Raw genomic sequence first — 19336 nt, 5'->3', positions numbered from 1 at the left:
GTCGCCGCCACCACCGGGCTCGTGGTAAACCTCTTAGGGGAGAGCGGCAACGGTGCCGTTACCACGCCGTTTTCCACGCCGCCCCTCCACTCTCCATCACCCATTTACCCACCATTGACACATTGGCCGCCCAATAGTACCCCAAAAGATTGGGTAGCGCCAGCCCGCCTCTATCCCTCCCTCGCTCCAAGAAAACCCTCTTCACTCTTGGGAGTCCCATGTGCCCACACAAAGCTCGAGATACTGCTAGTCACTCTCCTAAAGAAGGCCTTGGGGTTAAAGATGGGCAGGCACTGAAAGAGGAACAAGAACCTCGGAAGCACCGTCATTTTGACGGACTGCACCCTCCCCGCCAACGACAATGGCAGCATGTCCCACCTCTTGAACTCCTCCTCCATTTGATCTACAAGTCTGGTGAAATTATGTTTGTGAAGAGTTCCCCAGTCCCTGGCCACCTGCACCCCCAGGTACCTAAAACTGTCCCCTGCCCGCTTAAGCGGGAGCCTACCAATTCCTTCCTCCTGGCCTCCAGGGTGCACCACAAACACCTCACTCTTGCCTAAATTTAGTTTATAACCTGAAAAGGTCCCAAACTCAGCTAGCAGCTCCATCACCCCCGGCATCCCTCCCACTGGGTCCGCCACATACAGTAACAGGTCATCGGCATACAACGACACCCTATGTTCCTCCCCACCTCGCACTAAACCTCTCCACCTCTCTGAATCCCTCAACGCCATCGCCAGCGGCTCGATTGCCAATGCAAACAACAAGGGGGACAGGGGGCAGCCCTGCCTGGTTCCTCGGTAAAGCCGGAAGTACTCCGACCTCCTCCCATTTGTGGCCACGCACACCATTGGGGCCTCATATAGCAGCCTCACCCATCTAATAAACCCTTCACCAAATCCAAACCTTCCCAACACCTCCCATAAGTACCCCCACTCCACTCTATCGAAGGCCTTCACTGCATCCAGCACCACCACTATCTCAGTCTCCCCCTCAATCGCCGGCATTATGATGACATTCAACAATCTCCGCACATTCGTGTTCAGCTGCCTTCCCTTCACAAAACCTGTCTGGTCCTCGTGTACAACCCCTGGCACACAGTCCTCTATCCTGGTGGCCAGGATTTTTGCCAGCACCTTGGCATCTACGTTGAGGAGAGATATGGGCCTGTATGAACCACACTGCTGGGGGTCCTTGTCCCTCTTTAAGATTAACGAGATCAGCGCCCGCGACATCGTCGGGGGCAAAGTCCCCCCTTCCCACGCCTCATTGAGTGTCCGCACCAGCAAGGGGCCCACTAGGTCCACAAACTTTTTATAAAATTCCACCGGGAACCCATCCGGCCCTGGTACCTTCCCTGACTGCATCTGCCCGATCCCCTTAACTAGCTCCTCCAGCTCAATTGGCGCACCCAACCCCTCCACCTGCTCCTCCTGCGCCTTCTGGAAAGAAAGCCCGTTGAGGAACCTCTTCATTCCCCTCCTCTCCCCCGTTGGCTCCGACCGGTACAGTTCCCCGTAAAAGTCCTTGAAGACCTCATTCACCTCTACCCCCTTCCGCACCACATTCCCACTCTTGTCTCTCACTCCAGCAATTTCCTTTGCCGCATCCTGCTTGCGGACCTCATGAGCCAGCATCCTACTCGCCTTTTCACCATGTTCGTACACTGCCCCTTGTGCCTTCCTCCACTGTGCCTCCACCTTTCTAGTGGTCAGCAAATCAAATGTAGCCTGCAGGCTGCGCCTCTCCCCCAACAGTCCCTCCTCTGGTGCCTCTGCGTACCTCCTGTCTACCTCCAGCATCCTTCCCACCAGTCTATCCCCCTCACTCCTCTCCCTGTGTGCCCGGATGGATATCAGCTCCCCACGAATCACTGCTTTCAGGGCTCCCCAGACCACCCCCACCTGTACCTCCCCTGTGTCATTCACCTCGAGGTACCCCTCAATACTTGCCCGGACCCTCCTACACACCTCCTCCTCCGCCAACAACCCCACATCCAACCGCCACAACAGGCGCTGGTCCCACACCCCCCCATCTCCAACTCCATCCAATGCGGAGCGTGGTCGGAGATTGCAATGGCCGAATACTCGGCCTCCTCCACTCTCGGAATCAGTCCCCTACTCACCACGAAGAAGTCTATCCGAGAGTAGACCCTATGTACGTGGGAGAAGAAAGAGTACTCCTGTGCCCTCGGCCTCACAAACCTCCATGGATCCACCCCACCCATCTGGTCCATAAACCCGCTCAGTACCTTGGCCGCCGCCGGCCTCCTACCCATCCTAGAGCTGGACCGATCCAGTGAAGGATCCAACACCGTATTGAAGTCCCCCCCCCAATGATCAGACCTCCCGCCTCTAGAGCCGGGACCCGTCCCAACATACGCCTCATAAAGCCCGCGTCGTCCCAATTTGGGGCATACACACTAGCAAGTACCACCTTCTCTCCTTGTAGCCTGCCCCCAACCATAACATACCTACCCCCCTTATCCGCCACCACCTCCGATGCCTCAAACGACCCATTTTTCCCCACTAAAATCACCACTCCCCGGTTCTTCACATCCAACCCAGAGTGGAAAACCTGCCCCACCCATCCCTTCCTCAGCCGGACCTGGTCCGCCAACTTCAGGCGGGTCTCCTGAAGCATTGCACATCTACCTTTAGCCCCCTCAGATGAGCAAGTACCCTCGACCGCTTCACCGGCCCATTCAATCCTCTCGCATTCCAGGTGACCAACCGGATTAGAGGGCGTTCCCCCCCCCCCCTCCGACTAGCCATAGCCCGTCGACTGCCCGCCCCAGGCCAGCACCCCCTGCCCGACCCAGTCCCCACAGCGACAACACCTCACCCCTGTCCCCCCCCGGCCCCCACCAGCTCCTTCCTGACCCTGCCAGCAGCAACCCGGTATTCCTCTTTCCCCCCCCCCCCCCCTCCCCCCCCAGGTTAGGAACCCTCCTAGCCACGGGCCGTCCTCCATTGTACTTCCGTGGGTCAGCTAACTTCTGCTGACCCCGGAAACTCCCGCCAATAACCCGACCCCTCCCAAAGTGGGATCATCCTCCATCCTCTCCCTCCTCCAGGCACCGCTCCAGCGCGGGGAAGAACCAGTTAAGACCCCGCCTCCCCCCGTCATCGTCTCCACCCCCCAGCCCCGCAGCGCGGGAAACCAGAGGAAAGCCCGCGCTTTTGCACTGCCCCACCACACCCTTCTGACGCAGCTCCCAAATACCAGCCCCACTCCATACCCCCAACCCGACATAGAATATAACAAACCCCCCCCAACCCTCCCCGCAAGATACAAAACTCAAACAATGCCCCACAGCAAAAAACATAACAGAACACCACCCCCATAAATAACCATATCAAAATTGTAAAAGTACAGAAAAAGAGAACACAGCAACAGCAGAATCCAGCAATAAAGTATTACAACCGACCCGCAACCCCCAACCCCTAGTTCAAGTCCAGTTTCTCCGTCCGCACGAAGGCCCACGCCTCCTCCGGGGAATTAAAATAATAATGCCGGTCCGAATAAGTTACCCACAGGCGCGCAGGCTGCAACATTCCGAACTTAATCTTCTTCTTATAAAGCACCTCTTTCGTCTGATTAAACCCGGACCGCTGCTTAGCCACCTCCGCACTCCAATCCTGGTAGATCCAGATTACCCCATTCTCCCAGTTGCTGCTCTTCACCTTCTTGGCCCAGCGCAGCACACACTCCCGATCACTGAACCGGTGGAACGTCACCAGCACCGCACGTGGGGGTTCATTCTCCTTAGGCCTCCTGTCCAGTACTCTGTGTGCTCCCTCCAGCCCCAAGGGCAGATGGAAAGACCCGGCCCCCACTAGCGAGTTCAGCATCGTAGCCACGTAGGTTGTCAGGTCCGACCCCTCCAGCCCCTCCGCAAGGCCCAAGATCCTCAGATTTTTCCGCCTCGTGCGGTGATCAAGCTCCTCGAAGCGGTCCTGCCACTTCTTGTGGAGCGCCTCGTGTCCCTCCACCTTACTCACGAGGATCCCGGCCTCTTCCTCTCGTTCAGTGGCCTGCGTCTGCAACTCCTTGATGGCAGCACCCTGGGTCGTCTGAATCTCCGAGAGCCTTTTGTTCGTTTCCTGCAGAGAGCTCAGTACCTCAGCCTTGAAATCTGCAAAACAGCGCAGGAGAGCAGCTTGTTGCTCCAGGGCCCACTGCTTCCACTCCTCTGGAGCTCCGCCGGCCCAAAAATTTCCATTTTGGGCTCTAAAAAGAGCCGAAAAGTCCGTTTGAAATGGGAGCTCCCAAATGTGCGGTTTCCTACGTCATCGCCGCCACCAGAAGTCCCAATATAATAAAATTTAGCTGTACATAAGCTCATTATCCATTTAAATTTGTCAGTATGGAATCATTACTTCCATTGTACAAACATCACCAACATGCCAGATCAACATATTAGCTATTAAAAATGGATTGGTTAATGTCTCTGCACTGGTGAGGTTTACAAATAAAAACATTGAAGTGGAATTTAATTACAATTCTCACACTAATGGTATTATTTCTTTTTGGCTACGAGTGTTGTCTTTCAAAGAACTAACTGATTAGTACAACTAATTTACACTGGTTGGCACAACCAATGAAGGCCTTTGATGAAAAAGCATCTTTTACAATTAACCTAAAGTATTTTTGAAGCGTAGTGTCGGTCATAATGGAGGAAATGCAGCAGCCAACTTGTCCACAGCAAAGTCCAACATACAGCAATGTAATAATTTTTTTTTTTAAATTAAAAAAAAATTTTTAGAGTACCCAATGCATTTTTTTCCAATTAAGGGGCAATTTAGCATGGCCAATCCACCTAGCCTGCTCATCTTTGGGTTGTGGGGGCGAAACCTACGCAAACACGGGGAGAATGTGCAAACTCCACACGGACAGTGACCCAGAGCCAGGATCGAACCTGGGACCTCGGCGCCGTGAGGCAGCAGGGCTAACCCACTGCGCCACCATGCTGCCCCAGCAATGTAATAATTACCAGATCATTTTATTTATGATGTTCATTGACAGAAAAACCACTGGCCAGGACACCAAGGTAAATTCCCTGTTCTTCTTCAAAAAATGCCATCAGCATTTTTTACATCCACCCGAGGGGACAGGCGGGGTCTTAGTTTACCATCTCATCTGAAAGATGGCACGTCTGACAGCACAGCATTCACTCAGAGCGTCAGCCTTGATTTTTGTGAAGTCCTGAAGTGGGCTGTAAACTCTCAACCTTCCAACTCGAGGCAAATGTGCCACCAGTTGAGCCATGAGTAACACTTGGAAGGAGAGAAAATGATACAGGAAGAGACAGCATATTAAATTACGTCGTACGTGGAATTCAGCTTTTAACACAAAATAAAGTATTATAGGTATTCGGTCAAGACTGGTTAAATAGTATTTCTTACCACAGGAGATGCCGTTACTGTTGTTATACTTGCTTCTGATTCAATATCATCAATTTCTTGTGTTTCATCTAAGAATTGTGAAAATTATTTCAATAAGCTATTTATAACAAGAATTCACACTTCTGTCCATGCAACAATAGAAATGAAAAGCAATCAAGTTTTCAACAACTGCCAAACTTTAGGATTATATCTGCATCAGACGACCTTCCCCCTCCCACAAGGAACTGATGTTGTTTGATTGGCACCTTGACTGAAATGCGAAATCATTTCTCTAAGTTCCATTCTGAGCAAATGTTAGGACTTGGTAAAATTGTTAGATATCCCCTGCACAGATGTCTCTATACTAAATTGTATTCTTATGATCCTTGTATTGACACACACACCCATCGTGTAACCACACATTGAGGTCAAAATTAATGGGAGCACTGATTTAACTTTATACGTGACCCATAAAACTCACCGTGGTCACCTAAACTTGGATAGCCCTGCTCAAAATTAAACATTCCAACTGACAATGGCCAGGAATATGGGAAAAAGAGCGTGTACTTAAGAGCATTCTTTATCAAATTTCCATCTCCCCCTACCGCATTCTCCCACCTACATGCTATGTACCTTTTCAGAAGGTTCAAGCAAGATGTCTGAAGTTACATTTTTTTAAACCCTTGCAGATATGAACACAGACCAGTGTGCAGCACTTTCCTTTTTAAACTTACACTTCATTTATCCAGGTTGCTTCCTTGGTTTGGCTAATCTTACGGGAAACTGATTGCAAGGAGGTGATTGCTGCCCACTCAGAGGGAACTATCAAACAAATTTAAAGCGGTATATTTTCCTCTGCAGGAGCTGGAAGTCAACCCGTTTGTGGTAACTGCCGCCATTCTTTCTTCCTTACCTGTGGCAAAAGTTCTAACCTCCACCATCACCTCACTGAGGCCATAATGTTTATGCTGCCACTGTTTTAGTGCATATAACATGAGATTGGAGTCTCTAAAATTTACACATTATACTCAGGACAGGGAAGCCAACTCTTAATGCCAAGAATAAAATCAGTTATGATTTTGATGCCCGAATAAAAGGAGGTGGGAACAGTCATGTAAATTTCAAGGACTGGCTTATCAGCTCCAGCTATGATCCTTTTGTTGTGTTAAACAGCCAGAATAAAGTTGGCAAAATCCCGACAGTAGTGGTCAAGAGTCAGGTTATATAAGGTTTTTATGACAGCTGGTCTTAGTGCATCAGGCAGGTTTACCCTGGGGTAGACAACTAGCTGCATAAAAGTCACACATCAAGAACAGATGGCACGCAAGCGCCATCAAATTGAATCTAAAACAAATTTCTACATTTCCAGCATCAACACTACTTTGCTTGTCAAAGATTTAATAGTTACTTTCACTCAAGTGGAGCAGCACCAAACTTTTGTTTTCTTTTCCTATTTTTCTTTCATTCCTTTTAATACTATTGAGCCACAAAGCATTCCTTAAATAAAAAACAGCTAGGAATCTAGCCACCAGGCCTCTGTCTTGTCTCCACATCCAAAAACACAACCAAGATCTTTTCCCCAAGGGTTCAAAATGTGGAATTTGTTTGGATGGAGGTACGAAATAGCAAAAGAAAGTCGCTGGTGGGATTGGTGTATAGATCCCCTGATAGCTACACTGCAGGATAGAGCATAAAGCAATAAATAATGGGGGTTTGTGAACAAGTCCTGCAATAGTAATGGGAAATGTTAATCTTCAAACAGATTGAACAACTCAAATTGGCAAAGGAAGCTTGGAGGTTAAGTTCATAGAGTGTATTCAGGGTAGTTTCTTCAAACAATACATTCTGGAACCAAACAGGAACAGGGTGTTTTAGACCTAGTAATATATAATGAGACAGGATTACATAATGACCCCATAGTAAAGGATCTTCCAGACTAAAGTGATCATAAGGTGAGCGAATTTCACATTCAGTTTGAGGGTGAGAAATCGGAGAAGAGTGCCTCAAACTTAAATAAAGGCAATTCTAAGGGTATGAAGACAAAGTTGCTTAAAGTGGAATGGAAAAATGGGTTAAAAGGTAGAGAAGCAGTGACAAAGATTTCAGGAGATCACTCAACAAAGGCATATTCCATTGGGAAAGGGAGACTCTAGGAGAAGGATTCACCATCCATGGCTAACCAAATTAAAAGATGGATGATGCCGTGAAGATTAACTGGAGGCCAGTAGATTGGAAATATTTTAGAAACCAGAGGATGGTTAAAACAATAAATGGGAGATATTGGAATGAGAGAGAAAACTAACAAGAAATATAAAAACAGTAAAAGCTTCTACAAGTGAACATTGGTCTCTTAGAAGTTCAGACTGGGAATTAAGGCAGAGACTTTGAACAAGTATTTGTATCTGCCTTCACAGTTGAAGACATCAAAAAAAATTCCAATAACAATAGAAAAGTAGGGAGGGAAAGAGAGAAACAACTATGATCACTGAAGGAAAGTACTAGGAAAGAAAACTAAGGCCCAATCGAGAACGAAAAGGTGACAACTCCCCAGACATGATGATCTGCATCAGAGGGTCTTAAAAGAAAATGACTGCAAAGATGGTGAATGCATTGGTTGGAATTTTCCAAAATTCCTGAGATTTTAGAAAGGGACCACTGGATTGGGAAACAAGAAAATCTAACATTATTATTCAAAAAGGGAGACAAAAAGCACAAAGCTGTAGACCAGTTGGTCTAAAATCTGTCATTGGAAAAACGCTACAGTCCATAATTGGAAGTGATAGCATGCTATCAGGCAGAGTCAACACGGTTGTATGAAACAGAAATAGTGTTGACAAATATTTTTAAGACTTCCTTGAGGATGGAAGGATAAAGAGGAACCAGTAAGTATATTTGAATTTTCAAAAGGCATTTGATGATGTTCCACATAAAACGGGACTGCACAAGAGTTCTTGTTGCTGGTGGTGATATATTAGCATGGGTAGAGGATTGGCTAACTAACAAGAAATAATGATTTGCAATAAATGGGTAATTTTCAGGTTGGAAAATAGTAACTAGTAAAGTGCTATGGGATAAGTACTGAAGCCTTAACTATTTACAACCTATATTAATGGCTTTGATGGAGGGAGCAACTGTATTGTAGCCACATTTGCCGATAATACAATAGGTAAGAAAGCAAGTTGTGAGGAGAATAGTAAAAAGGGATATAGATTGGTTGAGTGGGCAAAAATTGGGCAGATGGAGTATCATGTGGAAAAATGCAAAGTTGTCTACTTTGGCAGGAAAAATACATTGGCATAATATCACTTAAATGGCAAAACTGAAGAATGCTGCAGTACAGAAGTATCTGTGATTCCTTGTATATGAATCACAAAATGTTAGCATGCAGGAAGAGAAAGAATTGGGAAGGTAATGGAACATTGGCCATTAGTGCGAGGGAATGGAGTATAAAAGTAGGGAAGTCTTACTGCAGCTGCTCATTGCTTAGTGGCACTTCAAATTGGCACGGTGTACAATATTGATCTCCTTACTCAAGGAGGGATGTACTTGCATTGGAGCAGTTTAGGCAAGGTTCACTTGGCTGATTTCTGGGAATGAAGGGGTTGTTTTAAGTAGAAATGTTGAGCAGATTGGGCCTATACGCATTGGAATTTAGATGAATGGAAGGTGATTTTATTGAAAAATACAAGACTCTGAAAGGGCTTGACAGAGTAGATGCTGACAGGATCTCCTTTTTTTGGGAATCTAGACCTAGGACGTACAATTTAAAAATAAGGGGCCTCTCATTGAAGACAGTTATGAGGAGGTTGGGCCATTGTATATATTCACGGCTAAATCAGACAGACATGTGATCTACAAGAGTTGCTGGGTTGGTGCCGGGAGGTTGGCAGACAGGAATATGGAGTTGAGGACCAGGTCAGCAGTGATATTGCTGAATAGTGGAGCAGGCATGATGGGATGATAACAAAGGAAACGAGGGGGCTTACAGGACACCAAGAAGGTTAGTGTGTAAGGTGGAAGACATGTCTCAGATGACCATTGGCTCTTTTCTCTCCTTTTTTTGGTGGTGATGGTGGTGATATGAGAGAGAGAGAGAGAGAGAGAGAGAGAGAGAGAGAGAGAGAGAGAGAGAGAGAGAGAGAGAGAGAGAGACAGACAGAGACAGACAGAGACAGACAGAGAGAGACAGAGAGAGACAGAGAGAGACAGAGAGAGACAGAGAGAGACAGAGAGAGACAGAGAGAGACAGAGAGAGACAGAGAGAGACAGAGAGAGACAGAGAGAGACAGAGAGAGACAGAGAGAGACAGAGAGAGAGAGAGAGAGAGAGAGAGAGAGACAGAGAGAGACAGAGAGAGACAGAGAGAGACAGAGAGAGACAGAGAGAGACAGAGAGAGACAGAGAGAGACAGAGAGAGAGACAGAGAGATAGAGAAAGAGAGAGAGAGAGAAACCGGGAAGATGTGTGTATGGCTCTTAATGAATACTTTGCTGTTGTTTTCATAAAGGGGATATCTTCCGATGACGAGGATGTGCCGAGCAGATGAGATGTGGCTCTCCTCCTGGAAATTTGAAATTATGCACTTTTAGACCAAAATCCAGCCACTAAGCCTGGCAGAAAAATCCCCCCCACCCTCCTTTAACATCACCACAATGAACAAGGCATGCCAGGCAACAACCCAAGGAGTTGAAAAGATGGGAGAGCCAGTAAAAGTGTGGAGAGGAAGATTGAGGCGTTGACGTGCAAGTGGGGCAACAAGGATCAGACCACACAAGAATGGGACAAGCCACCAGAACACAAGCCATGCTACCCCCCGATAAATGAATGGAAGGGCCCCCTAACACAAGAACTTGAAGTGCTCAAAGACGCCATTAAACTCGAAATGATGGAGAAAGTGGCAGTAGCAGTCGCACTAATCCCCGTTCAAGTAGCACTGGAAAAGAGGGGCGGAGTCTGGAAACGCAAATGGTGACGATCAGAGTGCTGGAGAAGGCTACGGCTGACCAGCACGACTGGATCGCCTTACTGGAGACAGAGATGGCAAGTTGGTGGCAGCGAAAGGGATGCTAAGGAGGAAGGATGAGTATCAAGTGAGGCCAAAACCTTCACACTGTGGACCTAACGGAGGGTACCGAGGGCAGGAATCCCACGGAGTACATGATACAGATGCTGGGCAAACTTATTAGAGAAAGCTTCGCAAGCCCCCAGAAGTAGACAGAGCCCAAAGGCCGGGGAGAAGCCGCAGGCCATCATCGCAAAACTCCACCAGTACCAAGACCGTAAAGATCCTGAAATGGGCAAGACACACACGGTCCTGCAAATGGGAGGGACACTTGATCCCTCTGTATCAGGACATTGAAGCAGGCCTGGCCAAGCGGCAGACGGAATTTAACACACCAAGATGACCCTTTACAAGAACAATGTGTTGTTCGGGGTGTTCTACCCTGCCAAATACTGGGTGACTTTCCAGAGTAGGCAAGGCTGGCTACGACAGATCACACTCATGGTGACAAGAATAAGGGCACCGCAAACATCCATTTTAGAGGGCGCCCAAACAAAGGGAAACCCTTAAGTGCAGGGGCACATCAACATGGCATACACAATTTTGGCAGCCATGTTGGTTGGCCCCTCGACAAAGGAAACCCCGGAGCGCTTGAGCACAGCCACATGGCAAATACGGTGACCATGGCACATATTGGATGGCCCTCAAACAAAGGGAAAACCCAGAGTGCAGGGACGCATCCACAAGATAAGTATGGTTGATCCCGCAGAAGGGGGAGGTGACACAGAAACCTTCCATACCTTCTGTTGCCCTATTATGTATTTTCTTTCATTTCATGTACTTAATGATCTGTTGAGCTGCTCGCAGAAAAATACTTTTCACTGTACCTCGGTACACGTGACAATAAACAAATCCAATCCAATCCAGAAACCCTCTGTCAGAATAGTCACCTGGAACTTAAGGAGACTTATTGGCTCGGTGAAAAGACCAGAGTCTTCGCCCATCTTAAAAGTGGGAGAGTCGACTAGTCTTCCTCTAAGGGACCAGCCTGAGGGAGAGGTCCTACTAAGGGTAAGAAAGAGCTGGTGGGACAAACTTACCATTTGTGTTACTGGATGAGGGCTAGGGGGCTAGCCATACTGCTCAATAAGAGGACAGCAATGACAAGGCTGGTTACGGACCAAGGGGGTATGGTGTGTCATAGTTCGTGGTATCCTGGAAGGGGCACCAGTGGTCCTTGTAAATGTGTACACTCCCAACTGGGATGACATGGAATTCATTAAGAAAACCATGGCGAAATCCCCAACATAGGAGCAGTGACTCATGAGGGGGCTGTGAATCGGATCCATGGACAGACAGATCAAATCCCAAGTCGGGAAAAAAGAAATCACACGTGGTAAAGAAATTAAATGTTTTCATGTAACAGAACGGGACAGTGGACCCATGGAGGTTCATACACCCAGGGGAGGTGTTCTCCATCTTCTCTCAGGTACGCAGGGTGTATACTAGGATCGACTTTTTCATAGTGGGTAAAGCAGTGCTTCCAGCGGTAGTAGGAAAGGAGTACTCCACAATCATAATCTCCGCCCACACTCCACACTACGTGGATGAGGTTGGAGACGGGCCAGGCACAACATCCCTCCATGGAGACTGGGCATGGCCCTTCTGGCTGATAAAGCATTCTGCAAACGGATATCACAGGCCACAGACGGATGCGTTAACAAACAACCAGAATGGGGAGGTCTCACCATTCTTACCCACTTGTCATAAGAGGGGAGATTATTGCATACAAGGTGCATAGAGATAGGAAGGAGAGGGCAACCAGGCAACAGGTGGCCGACTCCATAATGGAGGTGGATCGGCAGTACTCCTCAACCCTGACCGTGGAACTACTGGCGAAAAGAAAAAAGCTACAGGTGGACTTCGACCTGCTCTCCGCGGAGAAAGCAGTGCACTTACTTTGCCAGGCACAGGACCTTTTATGAAGGTAGAGACAAAGCCAGCTGCCTGCTGACCCTCCAGCTAAGAAAGCAGGCAGCCATGAGAGAAATAGCACAGGTTAGGGACAGTGGCAGTAGGTTAGTCACCATGTTAGAATAGGTCAATGAAGCCTTCGCAACCTTCTACCGGGGGCTGTACGCATCAGAACCCCGCCCCCAGGAGGGACGATAGAGTAGCGACCCTGTGGGAACTCAGGGAGAGATTCCAGTTGCCAAGAGGAAATGACCTGAGATACATTCAGGTCTAATACTTCCTCCATAAGGAAACAACACACCCCCAGGTACCAGGACACTTATTAGAGGAAGAACCGCTGAATGAGGATGACCTTGGGAAGGGAAACTGTGCAGACCTTAACAGGTGCCTGGACGAGACAAATGGGAGGAGGAACAAGGCATAGAGATGGGGGGGGGGGGGGGGGGGGGGGGGGGGGGGAAGAACTCTGGATCACAGCACTACATAGGGTGAACTTCACCTCCCCATGTACAGAGCTGAGCCTAACACAGTTAAAGGTGGTGCACAGAGCACACCTGACCAGAACCCAAATGAGTGGATTCTTTCCGAAGGTCAAGGACAAATATGAATGGTGCCAGGGAGGCCCAGCCAACCACACCCACATGCTCTGGGCTTGTCCCAAACTTGTCAGGTTCAAATGTCCAGGGTTGTGGGAGAGAGTTTGGGCCACGGCGGCAAGTGGCAGGCTTCGGGGGTTTCAGATCATCCAAAATCCTTTGGGGGGGGGGGGGCGATGTCCTAGCCTTTGCCTCCCTGATCACCCGCTGGAGAATCCTGATCGGTTGGCGATTGGCAGCATCATACAAAGCTGCAGACTGACTGTCCAATCTGGCGGAATTTCTCAGGCTGGAGAAAATAAAATATGCCACCCGGGGTCGGAAGAGGGCTTCCACAGGTATTCACCAATTTGTTCCAGTGGGGTCGGGCACGGACACGGCGGGAGGGAAGACAATTGCCTTTAAATATGTATGCTGATTTCAGATTGTTTTGTTTTTTTTGGCGCACTTTTCTAACATGTAACTTATGAGTCATTAAATACAAGATGTGAAAACCCGATAAAATCAAAAAAAAATACAAGGGGATGACGTAAACATTCTAGCTTAGGATATTAGATGGGACAAGCATAGAGAGACACAAAATATTAAGGGGCTTAACATCTTTCTAAGTAGATAAATCACTAAGCTAGGATAAAATGTATCCCAAGCTGTTACGGGAAGCAAGGTAGAAAACAGCAGGGGCCCCAATCATCGAGAACCTCTAACTCATGATGCTGTTTTGAACAAAAAAGAATAATGCAAGTCATTATAAGGCAGTCCGCCAAATCTTGATGGGAAAGAATGGGTGATGATATTAACTGGTGTTCAGAAAGACACAATTAATTAATGATAGCCAGCACGGCTTTGTCCAGAAAGCTGTGTCTGGCTAACTTGATTGAATTTTGAGATAGTTAGGATGGTCCATGATAGTAACATGTTTTGATGTGATCAATGTGGATCTTAGCAAAGTTTTTGACAATGACTCACATGGCTGACTGGTCAGAGAAGTAAAAGCCCATAGGATCCAGGGGAAGTGGGGGAGGCGGTGGCATAGTGGTATTGTCACTGGGCTAGTAGTCTCGAGCTCTAGAGTAATTCTCTGGGGTCCTGGGTTCAAATCACACCATGGCAGGCGGTGAAATTTGAAATCTATTTTTTAAAAATCTAGAATTAAACATCCAATGATGACCTTGAAACCATTGTTGATTTGTCACACCTGGTTCACTAATATCCTTGAGGGAAGGAAATCTCCCTGGTCTGGCCTACATGCGACTCCAGGTCCGTGACAATGCGGTTGACTAATAAATACCTTCTGAAATGGCCGAGCAAGGCACTCAGCAAGGGTAATTAGGGATGGGCAACAAATGCTGGCCCAGCCAGTGGTACCCACATCCCATGATCTAAAAGTGAAAGGTAGTGGGCGATTATTGCTTCTATGACTAGAAGGCTGGTTTATAACGAGGAAGAAAGCTGCAGACCCAAGAAATATCAATGGACTGGCCAGACAGAGCAAAAAAATGGCAGATTTAATTCAAATTGAGAGAAGCATTTTGTAAAGCAAGCAAGGCATGGTAATATAGAATAAATGGTAGGATACGAAGAAGTGCAGAGGAACAGAAAGACTTTCGAGTAAATACCCACAGATCCATAAGGTAGCAGTACACGTAGATACAGTCTTTAAGAAAGCATACACAGTACTTTCCACTATTAACGGTGGTACAGAACATAAGATTAGGGATGTTATTCCAGAACTGGATACAATAGTTTGGCGAAAGCTGGAGTTCTGCATACAGGTCTGATCCCCACATTACAGGAATTAAGTGATCTTATCAGAGACGTTAGTGGGGATTTACAAGGATGTTGCTAAGAATGGAGAATTTTAAACATGGGGATAGGACTGGATAGGGGCGGGGTTGTTTCCTTTTGAACAGGAGGGTGAAGGGGGAAATTTAATTGATATGTATCATGAGGGACCTAGGTACAGTGAATAAGCAGGATCTACTTTCATCAGCAGAGAGATCAATAACTTGGGAGCATATATTTAAATGTAATTAAAGTAATTAGAAGAATTAGATGGGAGTTGTGGAGAATTTCCTTCGACAAGAGGATGGAGCAAGACAGAAGAACTCACTGCCTCGAAGGATAACTAAGACCAAAACCCATGTAACATGTAGGAAGTATTTAGATATGCAATTTAAGTGCCATAATCTACAGGGCTACACACCCATGGGTTGGAAGGTGGGATAAGATTGGATAACTCTCTCTTGATCAGCAGATCCCCTTCTGCGCCATAAATCCCTGATTCTATGATCCTCATTCCAGAAAATACATAATCAAATTGAGTTCTGGAGCAGAACTGCTCAAATAGAGACCTAGATGCCATGCTCTTCTTTTGTTTCCTTACTTTCTTCGGTAGCCTCAATCACAGCTCTAAATCCACAATTTCAATGGATTAGAGTCAGAATTCTCCTATTCATTTATATGGTGAAGCCTCATTCTAGTTGGCTGGACACTGAAAATTTGGATGAGTCACTGAAAATTTGGTCCTTCATATTGTAGAGTGGCAGAAACTGCATTAACTCAATGTTCAAGGGACTTCAATGTCAATTTTTGCTTTCAAAGTACAGAGCCGTCTCACAGACAAAACTCATCTGTCTGACTACTATTAAAAAACCTATAAAATCTCAGTTTTCATTAGAAAAAGCCTCCTATATAAACACCTGTAGCTTACTATTTCTTTAGCAGCAGCAACATCCTGAAACTACCAGTTAATGAAATTCTACAATGAAATAAATGCACTGGTAATTTATATAGCATCTTTCATGATCTCAGGACCGTTCAAAGTGCTTCAGAAGTGGTCGTACTTCCGAAGTGAAATCACTGTCATAATGTATAGAAACACTGCCTCCAATACACACAGCAATGAGATGAATAACCAGATCCTGTTTCACCGATATTAATTAGAACAAAAAAATGGCCCTACAAATAAACTGTCAGATTGAGTAAACTAATTTTGGTGAAATGCACAAGCGCCAATCCTCCATGTTTCTATAGGCCTCCATATTCTTTGGTGCCATCGCAACAAGATAAGCAAATTATAAGAGGGAAAGGATGATATAAGAACATAAGAACTGGGGGCAGGAGTAGGCCATCTGGCCCCTCGAGCCTGCTGCGCCATTCAATGAGATCATGGCTGATCTTTTGTGGACTCAGCTCCACTTTGCGGCCCGAACACCATAACCCTTAATCCCTTTATTCTTCAAAAAACAATCTATCTTTACCTTAAAAACATTTAATGAAGGAGCCTCAACTGCTTCACTGGGCAAGGAATTCCATAGACTCACAACCCTTTGGGTGAAGTTCCTCCTAAACTTAGTCCTAAATCTACTTCCCCTTATTTTGAGGCTATGTCCCCTAGTTATGCTTTCACCCGCCAGTGGAAACAACCTGCCCGCATCTATCCTATCTATTCCCGTCACAATTTAAAATGTTTCTATAAGATCCCCCCTCATCCTTCTAAATTCCAACAAGTACAGTCCCAGTCTACTCAACCTCTCCTCACAATCCAACCCCTTCAGGTCTGGGATTAACCTAGTGAATCTCCTCTGCACACCCTCCAGTGCCAGTACGTCCTTTCTCAAGTAAGGAGACCAAAACTGAACACAATACTCCAGGTGTGGCCTCACTAACACCTTATACAATTGCAACATAACCTCCCTAGTCTTAAACTCCATCCCTCTAGCAATGAAGGACAACATTCCATTTGCCTTCTTAATCACCTGTAAACCAACTTTCTGTGACTCATGCACTAGCACACCCAGGTCTCTCTGCACAGCGGCATGCTTTAATATTTTATCGTTTAAATAATAATCCCGTTTGCTGTTATTCCTACCAAAATGGATAACCTCACATTTGTCAACATTGTATTCCATCTGCCAGCGCCAGCTACCATAGAGCCAGTGCTCTCCTCATATAGCAGAAATGTACATGAAGAGCTCCTTAGAGTCAGAAGTTTGATTTTAATTTTGCATAGTATTTATAACATAGGACCTTATTCCAATTTTCCCTCCCATCTGAAGCTTTTTCCTCTGCTAGAACACTGAATAGTGCGAAGGAGAGGAACCAATGGCTGATTCTCCCCTTCATAAAACAGAAGCAAATAATAATGCAATTTATTTTGGCGCTGACCAGCTGACTCTGTGAAGTCTAGGATTAGGGTCTGCGTGATTTATGTATTTTAACACATTTGACAACTGTGTAGTGACACATTGCTTCGCTTTGATACTAACCTGCTGATAAATCTTCATGCACAGTCACTTCCCGATTCTTTTCATTTCTTCCCTTATCCAGGATTTCAGTTTGCCCCTCCACAGACCCTCTCAGTAGAGAATCAACTACTGTTGGCAAACTATCTTTAATTGTTGGCCTCGTCTCTGACATAAAATCTTTCTTGTCTGACCTTTTCATTGGAAAGCCAACAGATTCTTTTAGGATAATTGCTTTGCGTGATAATGCAGCAGCTTTTTCATCTACACCGAGTGCAGGCCTACCTCCTGCTCTCAAAATATCATTTCCATTCTCAGCAATATTAAATAGTTCAGTTTTATGCAAGATTGAGCTATCTTCATTCTCGCTGGACAAAATTGTTTGGTGAACACCCTGATTCCCATCTTCACAGTCAAAGCGCCCGTCACAATCATTTGACAGCAAATCCTTCTCAAAGTTGTTAGCACTATCTGAAGCATATTCATCAGGTTTGCTTCCAATTGACTGCTTTCTACATTTTAGCTCATCGAGCTCAGACTTTCTCCTCTTTTCCTCAGCTTCAATAAAAATGCCCTGTTGAACTCCATTTCCTTCTTCAAAATTATTACTGAGAGTAGTTTGGTTACTTTGTGAATGCTGAACCCCTAGACAGTTCACTGGATCAAAATCAATTTCATTGTCATCATCTTCCCCTAAAGGCACTGCGACAAGTTCATTCGAGCTTAGATAGTCATTTTCATCTTCATCCAACAGACGATGTCCTCTATGTAACAAAGTTTGCTCTTCGTTGTTAAAAACATCACTCTGCCTCCCAAACGAGTCACCCTGACCAAAGCCGCTTTCATTCACAGTCACAGACAGTTCAAGTCTTCTCTCAGCTTTTGCTCGACTTGTTGCACTGAAGTCCAGTGCCTCAGAAGAATCTCTGGATGGAACTGGCTGCCAGCCACCCTCAGTACCCATCTCGTCCTCACCTAAGTAGAAAGCACAAAGATAGTTGTATAAATGCATTGTTATTGAATTTATATGGAATGCATACATTACAAACATTGTTTCTCCAATTCTCCATAGTCTAACATACTGTTGCCCATGCATTTCATGGTGATCTGATTGACACAAGCCAAAATCTGGCATTCAGAGCCGAAGAGAAAGTGCATTACAGCCCCCAGAAACTCCTTTTGGTCTCAATGCAGGCCAAGCAGCCTTCTGTCCTCAAGTCTGTTCTCCTGGTTTATAAACACAAACTGGGGCGGCACGGTGGCAGGAATGCCAGGGACCCGGGCTCAATTCCAACCATGGGTGACTGTGTGGAGCTTGCTCATTCTCTCAGTGTCAGCATACATTTTCTCCGGGTGCTCTGGTTTCCTCCCACAGTCCAAAGATGTGCAGGTTTGTGGACCAGCCATTCTAAATTGTCCTTTAGTGTCCAACAGTTAGGTGGGGTTATGAGGATGTAGGGATAGAGCGGGGGATTGAGTCTAAGTAGGGCGCTCTTTCAGAGAGTTGGTGTAGACTCGATGGGCCAAATGGCCTCCTTCTGCACTGAAGGGATCCTATGAATTGGTATCTTTCATAAGATTCCTGGCCTGAATGGAGGCTCTTTCACTACACATGTTCTAGTGTTGCACACTGTTCCAGTTCCTAATCTCATCAACCTTTTAAAAAAGGACAAAATGATTGCTTTAATTAAATTGTTTAGATCCGTAACCTCAGGGCTCCAGGTGCTTGGAACTTGGGGTACCCCAAGATGTGCTCAGAACACCACACCCTACCACCCCTGACACCGGTCCCCCTGTCTGCTCCAACACGACTACAACCTGCAACCTCATGGCCTGGCATATCCCAAACTGAGCCATTACCACCAAATCAGGGGATCTACCCTGGATGAGATCGAGGTTCTGCAGTTCAATCACATCCAGTTGTGAATGACGGTGAACAATTAAACAACTCATTGGAGACAGCGGCTCCACAAATATCCCCACGCTCAATAAGGAGCCAGTGTTGAGAAGCCTGCTGCTGCAAAGACGCGAGGGTATCCCAAAACGCAGGCAAGTAACTTGGAACGCTGGTTTTAAGAGTGAATTTTTTTCAGTTTGGTATAACGTGAAGACATATGCAAACCACTGAGG

The 19336-nt window shown here is 46.4% G+C and overlaps 1 protein-coding gene across 5 annotated transcripts in view; it reads right to left on the bottom strand.

Moving 5' to 3' along the window:
* LOC119968075 (zinc finger MYM-type protein 4-like) overlaps nt 1-19336 on the bottom strand; it is a 385591-nt gene that overhangs the window by 103722 nt on the left and 262533 nt on the right. For all 5 annotated transcript variants that reach the window (XM_038801168.1, XM_038801166.1, XM_038801167.1 and 2 more), the window contains 2 exons: nt 17231-18181; nt 5412-5479 (listed from right to left, as the gene is read on the bottom strand). In XM_038801168.1, the coding sequence (XP_038657096.1) occupies nt 5412-5479; nt 17231-18181 (1019 nt within the window). The remainder of the gene's footprint in view (nt 1-5411; nt 5480-17230; nt 18182-19336) is intronic.

This window comes from Scyliorhinus canicula, chromosome 1 (assembly GCF_902713615.1).
Source record: "Scyliorhinus canicula chromosome 1, sScyCan1.1, whole genome shotgun sequence".
Lineage (NCBI taxonomy): Eukaryota > Metazoa > Chordata > Chondrichthyes > Carcharhiniformes > Scyliorhinidae > Scyliorhinus > Scyliorhinus canicula.
This window is presented reverse-complemented; position numbering and strand designations above follow the sequence as displayed.